This window comes from Heterocephalus glaber, unplaced genomic scaffold (assembly GCF_053883595.1).
Source record: "Heterocephalus glaber isolate CG9 unplaced genomic scaffold, H.glaber_assembly_v1.0 deba00001429, whole genome shotgun sequence".
Lineage (NCBI taxonomy): Eukaryota > Metazoa > Chordata > Mammalia > Rodentia > Bathyergidae > Heterocephalus > Heterocephalus glaber.
In genome coordinates, this window is record NW_028258294.1 from 30,648,244 (window position 1) to 30,663,464 (window position 15,221).

Here is a 15,221-nt window from a genome sequence, read left to right on the forward strand (position 1 = left end):
TTTGTTCCTTCTCAACATAACACTTATTACACCATTAGTTTCAATGTATTTTTATATATTCTGCTAAATTCAAAGTTCTGAGAAGCAATAACTATGCTTTCACATTCATTCAACTTGTAACTAATCAGCACCTTTTATATTCTAGACACAGCCCTAGGAATTAGGAATTAGTATTTTAGATAGATAGAAAGATACCAAACAAATAAATAATTTGTAGCAGAAAGTCATTGGAGTAAAGGATTGAAATGTGATGATTCATGCTATTTTAAAAGGCTCCCTTGAGCAGCAACCTGAATGAAGTGAGGGAGCAAGCCATGTGACTTTTGAGGAAAATCCATTCTCAAGAGAGAGGAGAGAACCTGAGGCAAGAGCAAACTGGAGTACTCCGAGAACCATGAGTGGGAGAGGCAGGGCCTCAGAGGGCATCTATGAGTATCAGGAAGCTTTGAGGGCCAACAATATGTCTCACAGGCCCATCACGTGACACCGAGAAGGTTCTCAATAACTGCTGAATGAAAGAGAAAGTGGAATGGAATATAAGACAATGATTAAATAGGATTCTTTGCAGCAGGACGTCTCAGAAACTTTAATACTTCCAAACAGCGATATAATATTTCCCAAACTTATTTGACTGGAGAATGCTTACTTTATGGGTCATTTAAGAGACTTTGGTTCCACAATTTGGGAACTGCTGCTATACACATGCCTTAGTTTTCTGACATACATTCAGAAGAGTTGGATAGAATAACATCCTGGAAATTCAAGTTCAAATTCAATTAAAACATTACAATGACAGGAGGGGGAAAGGCACAAATGACCCTGCATCTCTATAGGATTTCCCTTCTACCCTTTCCTTACCTTCACTTATTGATTTTATCATCAAAATATGTAAATATCCCTTATCCTATGGTCTTGGTCTCTTTTACCATCCCCAACCCTACCTGAGATAGATGAAGGAGAATAAATGTTTTGATCAGGTTCAAATTCCCACTAAGACAAATTTTAATCTTGTGCCAACGGTAGATATGATGGGAATCTCAGTAATAATAATTGTGACCATTGTTGAGCACCTACTAGAAGGTACATGCCTCCCTTCTATTGCACCTTTAATCCTCAGGAAAATACTCTGGACTGACTGTTATTATTCCCATCATAGAGATGAAGAAATTTAAGCACATACATATTAAATAGGTGGCCAGTGTCAAGCTATTGATCTAGTGAGTTGTAGAGTCATAGTTGGAATCACAATCTACCTTATTCTTAAGTCAGTGAACCACAGAACAGTCTCCCAGGACCCTCAATACTCTAGGTAGCCACCATTCTCCAGCTGCCCTCGCCTCTCAATTTTCCAGCCCTATGACATCCTTGATGAAATGTATCTTATTCTGATGATCTAAAAACTCCTTTCCTGGGATTTAGGCAATCCTTATCAGTCTTGGAAGATGTTCTCTTTATTTATCCTAGAGGTTTCTGAGATTGTGGCTCTGGAAGTCCTACCTTCCCCAAAATGGATTTCATTCTGACAGAATAAATTTGACTTGGCCAGATACAGTCACCAGTTTAATTCTTAGCACTGATATACTGAGACAACATTTACTGTGCTGGGCACTTGGAATATTACAGTGAATAACAATGGCCTGATCCCTACTCTCAAGGAGATATCAGACTATGGAAAATAGACACCTGGGGACTTGTGATGGTGAAGAATGGATGAAGCTGAAGTCGAAGAGTTAGACTCTCACAGGAAGTTGTAAGCTGGTTGGCCTTTGTCCTGTAGGTGATGTAGGTTGGTGATGAAAAATCAAGGAAAAATTTTGTATTTCAGAATAAAGCAGGCAGCAGAGAGGTTGGACTAAACTAAAGGAGCAGAAAGGTAACGTAATCATTTAGGACAGAATTCTCATTCATGTACCTGGGCCAGTAGCTTCCACTTCACCTGAGAGTTTATTAGAAATCCAAATTCTTTTTTTTTTTTTTTTTTTTGGCACCAGGGATTGAACTCAGGACCTTGCACTTGCAAGCCAGGTGCGATGCTACTGAGCTAAATCCCCAGCCCAGAAATCCAAATTCTTAAGCCTCATCCCTGAACTACTGAATCAGAAATTCTAGGGGTAAGGCTCAGCAATCTAATTTGGACCAAATATTCCAGGTAATTCTAAGGGATGCTTGAATTTGAGGAGCACTAGCAAAAGTTGATAAGAGGCTAAGTGTAGGGCTACATGGCTATAATCCCAGCACTCTGGTAGGTTGAGGCAGGAGGATCATAAGCCAACCCTGGGTGACTTAATGATTTGGTGAGACCATGTCTCAGAATAAACAAATAAAAAGGGGCTAGAAATCTCCACTACTACTGGGGAGCTGGGCAGTTGATAGGGTTTGAATTACTATAGGTCTCTAGATTCCTAGATTCACTGCCATCAGCTAGGGATAGTTTTTCAGCATTCTGACCAATTTATTTCCCAAGATTATCTTAAATGGATTTGCTAAAAATATATTATTGCATGTATGAAAATACTACAATGAAACCCTTTATTCTGTATCATTAATATGCATTAACAAATAATAGAAAAATTTAAAAGAAAAAGGATCAAAATAATGGGGGGAAAAAGCATTTTCAGAGAGTTTAGAGTGGTTCAACCAATCTAAACCAGTGAAACATTCTTACTCTAACATCTGGACAAATGTTAGACTAACTTATTTTCCCATTTCTTGAAGGTCCAACATAGGGATTGAAATGATGAAGAACTTTGCCTCCATCAATGTTTTACCATGTAACAGTAAGTCTAGCATGCTTTTTCCTGTGTATTTCCAATTTATTAATTTAAAAGGGTATTTGTTCTACATTGGCCACTTTGATCTCTTGTTTCCTAGGATGAATGATTTGTATATCAACCACCTTAGGTTTTAAAGAAGGGATTTTATTCTTCAAAATTATTTTTGTATCACTTTAAGCTAATTTTCATCCTGAGTCAGATATACAAGTCCAAGAAAACCAATAATTCCAGCTGCCTTCTCTCAGAATATACACGTTATTTGTATTCCCACTTACTCCCTAAAAGCCAATAATTGGGTGCTGATTCTATATAAAAATGTCTCCAATGAGATGCACAGATTCAGGGTTTAGAAATTTCTCTGGTGGATTCTAATTTCTCTTTCAGCCAAATCACCTCACTTAAAGTTTTACAAAATAGCAATTTCTGCATTTTTTTTTCAGTTTTGTCACATGAACTTTAGTGGTCAACAAAAAATTGTTTTGTTTATAAAATGATGTTTCTGATACACTAGAATTAAAGTTAATTTCAGGAAAGCAAATGATATACATTAAGAAACTTTTTAAAGCAGTACATAATGATTACATTTTTCATGGGGAATTGGTACATGTACATAACACATCCTAATTTTTTAAAGTTCCCTTCCCATTCTTCTCTCCCCTTTCCCTCTATTTGTTGTTCCCCTTCCCAAAAGATCAACTTCACTATTTCCTATCTGTCTTATTTTGCTCTTTATTTATATTTTGGGTTTGCCCCTTTGTTAAAGAGCAAGTGGCTGACTGTTTTTGGAATTTTTTCTGCATCCTATATTCTGTTCCTTTGATCCAGATGTCTATTTTTTTTCCCTTGCTAATATCATGCTTTTTTTTTTTTTATCACTATTGCTTTGTAGTAGTCTATAATTTGAAGTCAGATATTGAGAGGCTTCCTGCTTTGCTCTTATTGCCCAGGATTGCTTTTGCTACTCTCTTTCCCCCCAAATAAGACCTAACCTTAAAATAATCAGCCTTGGTTTTTTTGAGACAGAGTCTACTTATGTAGTTCAGGCTGGCCTTGAACTCACTATGTAGCCCAGGCCCTAGCTCAAATTAGTAATAATCCTCCATCCATTGATTTCTAGTTTCATTGCAGTATAATCTGATAATATGCATGAGATAATTTTGATTCTTTTGCATTTATTTAAGCATTCTTCATGGGCTAGCATATGGTCTATTAAAGTCTCATGCACTGCTGCAAAGGATGTATATTCTATTGTTGAGTGGAACACTGTAGATATCTATTAAGTCCATTTGTTTGAAGGTTTGGTTCAACTTTGATATTGCTTTATTGATTTTTTTATCTAGTTGAGTTATCTATTTGTGACACAGGGTATTGAAATCCCTCTTTATAACTGTATTGGTATTTACCTGATATTTTTATGTCCAGTAGTGCTTGTATTATGAAGTTAGGAATTCCAGTGTTTGGTGCACATATATTTATAGTTGTTATCTCTTCCTGTCAAATTGTTCTCTTAATCAATATGTAGCGACCTTCTTTGCCTTTTCTGCTAAGTTTCAGCTTGATATCCACTTTGTCTGCAATTAGGATAGATACTTCTGCATTTTTCTGGGTTCCCATTGTATGGAATATTGTTTACCATCCTTTGATTTTTAATCTGTATATTTCTTTTAGGTTAAATGTATTTCTTGTAATCTGCATATCATTGGGTTTTGTTTCTTGTTCCATTCTGCCAATCTGTTTCTTTTCATTGGGGAATTGCGACCACTCACATAAATAGTTATTACTGAAAGGTATTGATGTATCCCCATTATTGCATTATTTTTCTGTTGCTAACCCCACCCCACCCCCTTAACTACTGCTCACCCTGCCTGTGTGTTCATTCTATTAGATTTTTTGGCACCATTGGCTTCCTAGGATATCCTTGAGAACTTTTGTAGTGCTGGTTTGGTGGTCATGAGTTTCTTAAGGTGCTCTTTGTCATGGAAATAACTTATTTCTCCATCAATTTTTTTTTTGGTACTGGGGATCAAACTCAGGACCTTGTGGTTGCAAGGCAGGTGGTGGAACCACTGAGCTAAATCCCCAGCCCTCTTCATCAATTTTTGAAAGATAGCTTTGCAGGATAAATATGTCTGGGTTACAAATTATTACCTTTTAAATTTGAAACAGTTCACTCTAAGCTCTCCTGGCCTTTAAGGTTTGTGTTGAGAAGTCTGATGTATCAAGTCTTTACCTTTACAAGGGATTTATTGCTTTTCTTTAATAGCTTTTAAGATTTTGTTCCTGTGTTGGCCTTCTGGTGTTTTGACTGTGATATAAGGTGAGAGGTTCTCTTTTGAGTTTGGCTATTTGGGGTTCCATGTGCCTCACTTATCTGTATGTTTAATTATTTCCCTATATTTGGAAAGTTTTCTGCTATTACTTCTGGAAACAGGTTTTTAAAATTTTCCTTTATGCTATCTTCTGATTTATGACTTATTCCAGTTTATCTTAGTTTGGTCTTCTTTGTGTCATCTAGCAGCTGTTGTATCCATTTTTCCCATTCTCTTGTTTTTTTTTTTTTTTTTTTTTAGGTATCTCTGAGTAACTGATCTTTAAAAGCTTCCTTACCGTCTAATTCTCATATTCTGTCTTCACACTGGTCACTTCTGTTGCCCATATGTGCAATATAATTTTTGTTTGGAACTTTTCTGTGATTTCTGTTAGGAACTTTTTCATGGACTCTAGTTCTTTGCTAAACTGGTCAATCATGTTTTGTATTGTTTTGCTTAGCTTTGCTAGCTTTTCACTAGGGTCTTCTGTAAGTTTCCTGATTGTTTTATTACCTCCATTATCTGATTATATTTTATTTATGTATTTAGATGACCTCCATTATCTGATATATATATATATATATATATATATATATATATATATTTATTTTTTATTTTTTCCCATTAAGTTTATTGGTACATTTTTGGTATAAAATACAGTTACATTCATCATTGGGATCTTGTACCTTTACATGAGTATCTTGGTTCTTATTTTTTTCCCCTTCCCTTGCCCTCCCTTCACCCCCTCCACCCTTCCCTATTTGCAAAGACCTTGTTTCCATTTTTTTTCCTCTTCTCATATTTTTTCCTTTCCCTTTTTTTCCTTCCCCTACCCCTCCCAATTCCCCTGGTCTTTTAGACCTTTTCTTCCTGTTACACAATATCAGTGATACATTTTTAAAACTACAATATTAAAATCTAGGAGACATTACCACAGCTTTTACAGAATTTAAAAGGATATAGAAAGCATATTTCAAAAATCTTTTTTGAAATAAATTTGACAACTTCTAAGAAGTACCTTGGAAGACAAGTTAATGAAACTAACTCTGGAAGAAATATAAAATTTGAACAGCATCTATTAAAGAAAGTATATTCCTAGCTTGAAAACCTACCTATATGACAACAGCAGGCTCATAAACATTTTAACTGATACATTATATCAAACAATTAAAGCAGAAAAAAGAAGGAACACTTCTCCCCTCATTTTAGGAACGCAACATTGTGCTAATCCTAAAACTGGATAAAGATAATAGAAGAAAAAGTATGAACATAGATAGAAATTTGTTTAATGAAGCAAACTATTGGAAGTCAGATCTGGCAGGATATAGAAAGTGGTTTTGTTATAGGGATGGCAGTGTTGGTTCGGCACTGGAAGATCCACCCCCAAAAGTCATCATTTTAACAGAGGAAAGGAAAAAGCCATATGATCCTGTCACTAGTTGGAGAAAAAGTATTGGACTAAATTCTACAGCTGTTCATGGTAAAAGCTATCAGGAGACTAGAAGTAGAACAGAACCTTCTCAACAGATTAAAGACATGTACTCCATGCTTCCAGCGAGAATGCCTTATATAAATGGAGAAGATACAGTGCTTTCTCCTTAAGGTGGGGAACAAGGGCAGATATGCTTACTCTTTATCTGTCCATTAAAGTTTGAAACCTAGTCCCCACCAAAATAGCCTGGCAATAAAATGACACAACTAGGATAGGATTGACACGGCAGAAGGAAAATCTTTATATGTAGATGAAATGATCATCTACAGAGAAAATACTAAGAAATCTCTAGGAGTCCCTAGAACTTGTACTTGAATTTAGCAGGATTAGAAAACACAAGGTATATATAAAAATTCAGGTCTGTGTATACTTGCTATAAATGAAGAATTGGATATTGAAATTTAAAAGTTATGAAGGAGTACAAAGGACCTAGAAAAGTTCAAAACAAAAACCATGTTGGAAGACATTTAGTACCTAATTTTAAGACTTCTTCTAAAGCTACAGTAATCAAGGCAGTGTTGGTGTGAGGAAAGACATATAGATCATTGGAATAAAACAGAGAATCTAGAAATAGAACCACACATATATGGTCCACTGAGTTTTGAAAGATTATTTAACATTAGCATTTTATAGAATATAAACTCAATTCAAGAGCCGAGGAAGAGACAGTGTTTTCAGCAAACGGCACTAGAACACCTGGTATCCGTATATAAAAAATTAACCTCAACTCTTTTTTGCTATACATGAAAATAACTTGAAGGGATCTATGAACCTAAATAAGAAAGCCTAAAAGTATAAAACATTAAGAAGAAATTATAAGGGAAAATATTTATGAATTCAGGGTAGGCAAGAGCTACCTAGGATACAAAAAACATGATGTATAAAAGAAAAAAACTGATAGATGAGATTCCATCAAAATTTAGAACTTTAAATGACATCTTTAAAATGAAAAATAGTCCTTAAACAGAACATATTTACAATACATATAACCTATGAGCAGAATAATAAAGAATTCTTAGAGCTCATTAATAGACAACCCAATTAAACTGTAGATGTAAGAAGATGATAAATAGCCAGTATAGCACAAGGAATGGTGTGCAACTCTAGAATCAGAAAAATACTAATCAGTACAATAATAAGATTGAATTATACACTCATTAGGGAGATGAAGTTAAAAGTTTTAAAAGCTTTGTCATGACTTTTTCTTTTTGTTGGATTCTCCCCCTTTGTGTTTAATTTGTCACACCCAGTGGCTTCATTCTGCTGAGTTTCCTCGGGTTGTGATCCTCATTGTCTTCTCCTAGGGTATTGTCTAAAATATTTTGGAGTCCTGGTTTGGTATTCATGAAGTTCCTGAGGTGCTCTTTGTCATGAAAGTATCTTATGTCTCCATCAATTTTGAAAGATAGTTTTGCAGGATACATCAATCTGGGTTGGACGCTGTTTTTCTTTAGGGCTTGAAATACATCACTCCAAGCTCTTCTTGCCTTGAGGGTTTGCATTGAGTAGTCTGCTGTTATTTTGATGGGCTTTCCTTTGTATGTGATTTGTTTCTTTTCTCTCACTGCTTGTAGAATTTTGCTCTTCTGTTGGATTTCTGGAATCCTAACTATTATATGCCTATGTGTAGATTTTTTTTGATTAAGGCTAGCTGGAGTCCTATATGCCTCACTTATCTGTATGTCAAGTTCTTTTCCCCTCCTTGGGAAGTTTTCTGCCATCACTTCTGTGATGAGTTTTTTAATGTCATCTCCACTCTCTCCTGTTTCTTTATTGACTCCAATCAGTCTTATGTTATTCTTCTTCGCATCATCTAGCAGCTGCTGGATTGATTTCTCATGTTCCCTTACAATTTTAAAGCAGTTTTTCTTTTCCTCCTCACTAATAGCAATCTTATCTTCTATATGTGAGATTCTATCCTCACATTGGTTCATTCTGCTGTGCAGACTTTCGATGGAGTTTTTAATCTCTTGGAATTCTGTTTGTATCTGTTTTATGGATTCCATTTGTTTCCTATGTTGGGATTCCATCATGTTCCTCAGATCCTCTATTTTTTTTATCTGTGTCCTCTCTAGATTTATTAATCATGTCTTGCACCATGAGCAAAATCTTTGCTGTTATCTGAGTAATTATTTCTGATTTCATTTTTCCCAGATCCTCTTTTGTTGCCAGTTTATAGAGTCCGGGTGGTTGAATATCAGATTGTTCCATCTCATTTCCCTTTGGGGTTGCTGTAGGTGATCCAGAAGTCTGTTTTTGAGACTTGTTTATGTGTCTTCTCATTTCCACAGGGTGGAGGTGCTTCTGTCACCCACGTGGCTCACCTTCTCTGCCCTAGGAGCTTGGGATGGCAGCGGGGGAGCTTCCTTCTGGGTTCTAGGACTAGCTCAGCTTCTCTACCCTAGGAGCCTGGGATGGAGGCAGGGAGCTTCCTTCCAGGTGCTGGGACTGGCTGAGCTTCTCTACCCTAGGATCCTGGGATGGAGATGGGGAGCTTCCTTCTGGGTGCTGGGACCAGCTGAGCTTCTCTGCCCTAGGAGCCTGGGCTCTATCTGTTATATTTTCTGTGAACCCATTCAGAATCTTATTGATCTGTATTTTAATCTCCCCTGTAATCTTTTGGAATAATTTGACTGTGTGTCTTTTGCTTTTTTCCCCTTTGATGCCCCTGGATCAGCTTTGGAAATATTGGGAGTTTTGAGAGGCATTTTGTTGCCTTGTCTTCTCATTTTTGTATTGTTTTTTGTTTGGTTTTGTTGTTTTATGTTTAGACATGTGGTTGCTTATAATGAAAATACTTTGTTCCTAGTATGGAAGTCTCTTTAGTTAGTCTGTTTTTCAGTGATGCATTCAGAGTGTGGCTAACTATAGTTCTTTGCCTCTGTTCCAAGATCTAACCACCTCTATTAATATGGAGTGTGGCAGTTCAGTGTAATTAGCCTAATGTCCAGCTCTCTGTTAATGGACCACAGTATTGTTAATGTCACAAAGGTAATCTAGGTATTGCCATACAGAGAAAACCTATTAATATCAACAACTATGTGACCATGGCAATATCAAGTAAATAAGCAATGGTAATATCTTCCAAGACAAACTAGATATTGACATAAGTACCAATAATGTACCACCCTTAACCTTAGAAAAGAAATCTACAATTATAGTATAAATCCTAAGGTAAACCAAACATTGACATACAGGGTACATCTACTAAATGTGATAACTATACCTCTATTAATGATAGGAAATAATTCAGCAGTAGTAGCATAGAATTAAGTATGTGAAGATTAATGAAGCTTAATGTTTGTATTATTAAAGATATCAGATTTGGGAATGAGAGAATGCAAGAAGAAAAATTTGAAAATTTGAACAATGGGAGAGGACAAGAAGGAGAGAAAAGTGCTAAGAAGGAGCCTATTATGGAATAGAAGGATACTTATAGAATTATATAAAGGAAACAAAAAATGAGAAGTAGAGGTTAAAAGAAAAAAGGGAGGAAAATGTGGAGAACAGAACAGAAAAATAAAAGGAAAAAAGAAAAGAAAAAGAGAAAAAAGGAGTAAGAAAAAGAAGAAAGAAAATTAGTGCACAAACAGTGAAAAATGTTTTCTCTGTATTTTTGAACGAGTAGTTTCTTTCTAGGATCCACAGTTTTGGAGTCAGCAGGTCTCAGTTTTCTTCACCTAGCCTTATGGGCTGTGGGTTTGTGAGGGGCACCCCTTATACCAGAGGCCCCTCTTTTGTTTTTTGATACCCGGGATGGAACTTGGGACCTTGTGCTTATGAGGCAGGTGCTAGAACCACTGAGCTAAATCCCCGGCCCCAGAGGCCCCTCTTTTTACCCCAGGTTGTGATAATGTCCACACTGAGATGTGTCCTTGCCCACATTGGTGGATAAGGAAGGCAATCAGGCTTCAGATCCGTGGTGGATGTAAGCAGCAGTACAAAGGCTCAAGTACTTAATGGTGGTAGGCACTTTTAGACCCAGCTGTTTCTGAGTGCAATTCAAACTGGACCTGGCTTCTCACTGTGGGGCATTGGGCCTGTGTCCTTTCCAGCCTGAATTTAAACTTCTTGGAGGATCTCTTTCTAGCCTGCTCCCTTTTTGTGGCTGTCTCCTGTGGCTGTTTTGCATCCAATCACTGTGGGAGGGTAACACTAGGAGCCCTGAAATGAGTTGTTTTTAGTCTTTCTGAGCCCCCAATTTAAATAATCAACTCCTTCCTGCAATGGCACTTGATCAAGCACTCTCTGAGTGCCCGCACTGAAGTCCCTTTCTGGTTGTTCCCTACTATAGGGGAAGGAGTCCCCTCAGAGCAAAACCCAGTGATTTTTTTGCAGTTCACAATGGCCATGACCTCTACTGCCATTTCTCCTGGGATCTTCCAGCCCTGGGTGCTTACCTTGTTTCTAGGGAGCCAGATTCCTCTCCCTGCAAGCCTGGAGAGCCAGGAAGAGAGTCTAAATTGTTTCCTGTTTTGCATTGTGGGTCACCTTTCCAACTTCTCTGTAGCTTCTAATTTTCTTTCATCTTCTGGTCATCTGCTTCTTTTTTTCTTCACCAAGTTTTTTTAGAGTCTGGATTTCAGATCTCAGAGAGGCTGAATTTTGCTACCAATCACCACTCTGCCAATTTCTTTCTTCCTATAACATATAATAGGTACACATTTATTCATTATTCCTTTTTCATGCAAATGTTTACTGTAGATCTACTGTATACAAAGAACTTGGCTAAACCCTGTGGAGAACATAGATATAAATAAATCATGAACCCAGATCTAAAGCTCACAGTCCATGAGAAAGATATATCACTTCTCTGCCTGGGCAACCATCATCCTTACAGCAACTCTCCAGTCTTCTTTACACCTTTATTTTTAAAAATTTTTAAAAATTTTAATTTTTTTTTGGTACTGAGGATTGAACCCTGGATCTTGTGCTTGTGAGGCAGGCGGTGGAACCACTGAGCTAAATCCCCAGCCCTTCATTACACCTTTATTGCTTCTCTTCTATCTGGGTAGTAATTTCTATTAAAGCCAGGCAGTTCTTAAAAGATAGTGTCATGTTTTTATTTTTTTGGAAGCACTTACATATCTGATGTAATTCAATGTGAATAAATGTAAGGTCTTAAACTTACACTTTAAATCTCAACAATAGAGATGATGACAAAAATGTGGTTTTTGGGTGGCAAATATACAAGTGGCTTCAGAATCTTACCTGGGTGAAAACTGAGTAAGAATTGGTGACCAGTTTAGGTTATTTTACTAGTGGAGTGTTCAGAACAAGGAGTTATGGTCCCACTTTTTTTCTGCACTAGCCAGACCACATGAAAATATTATGTTCATTTAAGATATTTTTGATTAACTGAAGAATAATCATGGAACATACAAAATAAGTACATTAATAATAATTAATATAAAACTAATATATTAATAAATGTGTGAACTTATTTCATAAACCTTTTTAAGCTTCTTTCGAGGGTAGTTGAGGAGGAAGAGAGTTACATTTCAGCAAAACCAATGTCATTGGTGAAATATTCAGCTAGACTATTGAACTCTGCTATTTCACGGCCACATGTTTTCTCCTAATTTTGGTCAGCTGTCTCACAGTTGAGTGGACTTGGGGACAAGGTAGACCCCAGGGAGATATTGTGAATGCACAAGGGAAAACTGATCCCTAATCCACGAAAAACTGTTCAATGAGAACTTTGAATTCACCTGTTTAACATGATTTCATTAAATAAATATTTGGGGAAGAAAGGGCAGGAACAGAGATGAAAAGAAGAATGAAAGGAAAAGAGAAAAGGAAGGGGAAAATAAGGAAAGTATTTCACAAATAATTTGCAGTAATAAAAATGACTTATCTGGGAATTTTTATTGCCAGAGAGTGCGAATATAGAAAAGAAATGCCAGGTGGGAATGAAGACCCCTTTCCCCAGTGGTTATTCTTTGAAAGGAAGTTGGATAACAGCATTTTGCAAACAAACCAAGTTCAATACAGCAAAAAGTATAAATGACTGCTTACAAAGAAAACTTGTTTACCTCATGGGAGATTCAACACTACGCCAATGGATTTACTATTTTAAAAATTTTATGAGAAGTATGTATTTTATTTTTATTTTGAAGTTATAGTTGATTTTTGAAGTTCTAAAAAATAATGATTAGAATTTTTTACTTTTCTTTTGTGATCTTTGTTTTGTTATTATTTTTAATTTACCAAACCTGACTCTGGGCTTTAAATAAAAAGTTAAAATTTACCTTTTCAATCACAGACATTAATGCTATTCTATTCTTTCTCGTCATGTATTCTGTAAAAAAATCAGAATTTATTAATATTTCAATGCTTCCAGTAAAATTTTCTGCTTTGCACAAACAGCCATTCTCTAGTAAGAAGTGATGTTGGTTAGAACTTTTCAGATGTTTTATACGTTTTAAAGTTGCATCATTTTCCCTTTGTTAAAAGATTTATTGATTTGTTTTCCATCAGCCTTAAAATATTTTGATCATCATGGAACTGGGGTCTTTAAAACACATATTCTTCTGGATGTTGAAAGACACATTTTGATCCAATGGAGAAAACATAGTCATCCATTTGTTACCCAACAGAGGTTCTCACTGAAAGATGAAAACTATATCCCAAGGGAAATTGACCAAGTGGCAGGAGACAAAGACACAGCAATTGTCATCACCATTGGCCAGCACTTCAGACCCTTCCCCATCAGCATCTTCATCCGCAGGGCTATCAATATTAAAAAGGCCATTGAACGTCTATTCTTACGAAGCCCGGAAACCAAGGTGATACTTAAAACTGAAAACACCAGAGAGGTACATCAAAATGCAGAGATGTTTAGTGACTTTCATGGCTATGTTCAGAATCTTATCCTGAGGGATATTTTTGTGGATCTCAATGTGGGTATTATTGATGCCTGGGACATGACAATAGCATATTTCAGTAATAATGTGCACCCACCTGATTATGTTATCGCAAATCAGATTGGCATATTCTTAAACTACATTTGCTAGAGGAAAAATACATAAAAATAGCATTACCCATTCTCAATCAATGATTTCACATATACTGCAAAAATAGTTTAATGCAATCCAAGGTATGAGAAAATAAAATTCTTAAAAAATTTCAGTTATAGTTAAGAATATATAACATAAAATTTACCATTGAAACTATTTTAAGTGTACAATTTAGTGGCATTAAGTACATTTACAATGTTGTGCAACCATCATCTGATCCATTTCCAGAATGTGTTTATTATCTCAAATAGAAACTGTGTACCTATTAAACAATAATTCTCTTATCTCCTTCACCCCTATCCACTAGAAATGTTATTATATTTTCTGTCTATTCATTTGACTACTCATATAAATGAAATCATATAAAGTATCTGTCATCTTGTGTCTGGCTTATTTTACCTTAACAGAATGTCCTTAAGATTCATCCATGTTGTAGCATGTATAAAAACTTACTTTAAAAAATGAATTAATGTTATTCCTTTGCATATAACACATTTTGCTTATCCTTTCATCTGTTGGAGGACATTTGAGTTGTTTTCACCTTCTGCACACCTGTGAATGATGCTGCTATGAAGAAGAAAACAAATTCTGTTTTAAAATTTTTTTGTGTGGTAGTGGAAATTGAACACAGGACCTCCCTCATTCTAGGCAAGTGCTTTACTACTGAGCTAAAGCCCCAGCCCTCAAATTTTGAAAACATGTCTCCAATGCTGAGCTTGAAGTCTATCTAAATAGTATACTGTCATCATCCAAAATTTAATTTTAAGAAAGATACCACCCATAAATGCATAGCTGAAATGATTTAAGTTGAGAGAAAATGTGATTTATATAGGACTATAATAGTACTCTTTTTAAAAGGGGCAAAGGGGAGGGGGAAGTGGGAGGAGTAGGGGAAAGGAAAGAAGGGAATGGAATTAATATGAAAAAATGAAAAAATGGCAACAAAATCTTTGTAAATAGGGAGGGATGGAGGGGTTGAAGGGAGGGCAGGGGAAGGGGGAAAAATAAGAACCAAGAGAGTATGTAAAGGTGCAAATTTCCAATGATGAATGTCATTATATTGTACATCTAAAATGTACCAATAAAAGGATAAAACAAAGTAATATTTTTGCTTAGAAAAATTACTTGAAACTTGGTAACCAGTTGTTCTCTAGATTCCATTAGGACTCAAGGATCGCAATCCAAAATCTACAAGCTCATCGAGAGAAACCAACTTAGTATTATTATGTCAGTATACAGACCCTGAAACCTTGACATTTACTGACCCTAAAAGTATGATGGCATAATATGAGATCCCTGCAGAGGACCTCAAATGACTTCATAAACTTTGCTTTTGCATCTTCCTCTTATTATAATAGTAATCACCCTTTCCATTAATATATTCTGACTACTAAGAGTCAGAATATTGTTTTCAAGAATGATTCACATTTGTATTTCTTTTCTTCTTTTTTTTTTAAGACAGGGTCTTGCTATGTAGTATGTTGTTGAGGTTTTCTTTGAACTCACTATGTAGCCAAGGCTGATCTTAAACTCTTAGCCTACTGAGTTCTGGGATTACAGGTGTGTACCACTGCACCTGGCTGGACTATGTTTTTCAGTGAGAGGAAATGAAATTGTAATGCTATAG

The 15,221-nt window shown here is 36.0% G+C and overlaps 1 protein-coding gene across 2 annotated transcripts in view; it reads left to right on the forward strand.

Annotated features, from left to right (window-relative positions):
* The window catches only part of LOC101719875 (NXPE family member 2), a 29,467-nt gene extending 14,770 nt beyond the window's left edge, over window positions 1–14,697 (forward strand). The window contains exons 4-6 of one of the 2 annotated variants that reach the window (XM_004856628.4): window positions 2,716–2,777; window positions 12,453–12,668; window positions 13,056–14,697. In XM_004856628.4, coding sequence (XP_004856685.2) covers window positions 2,716–2,777; window positions 12,453–12,668; window positions 13,056–13,591 — 814 coding nt within the window. In that variant the 3' untranslated portion in view covers window positions 13,592–14,697. The remainder of the gene's footprint in view (window positions 1–2,715; window positions 2,778–12,452; window positions 12,669–13,055) is intronic. The other variant, XM_004856629.4, reaches the window with a different exon arrangement.
* Window positions 14,698–15,221: the final 524 nt, after the last annotated feature.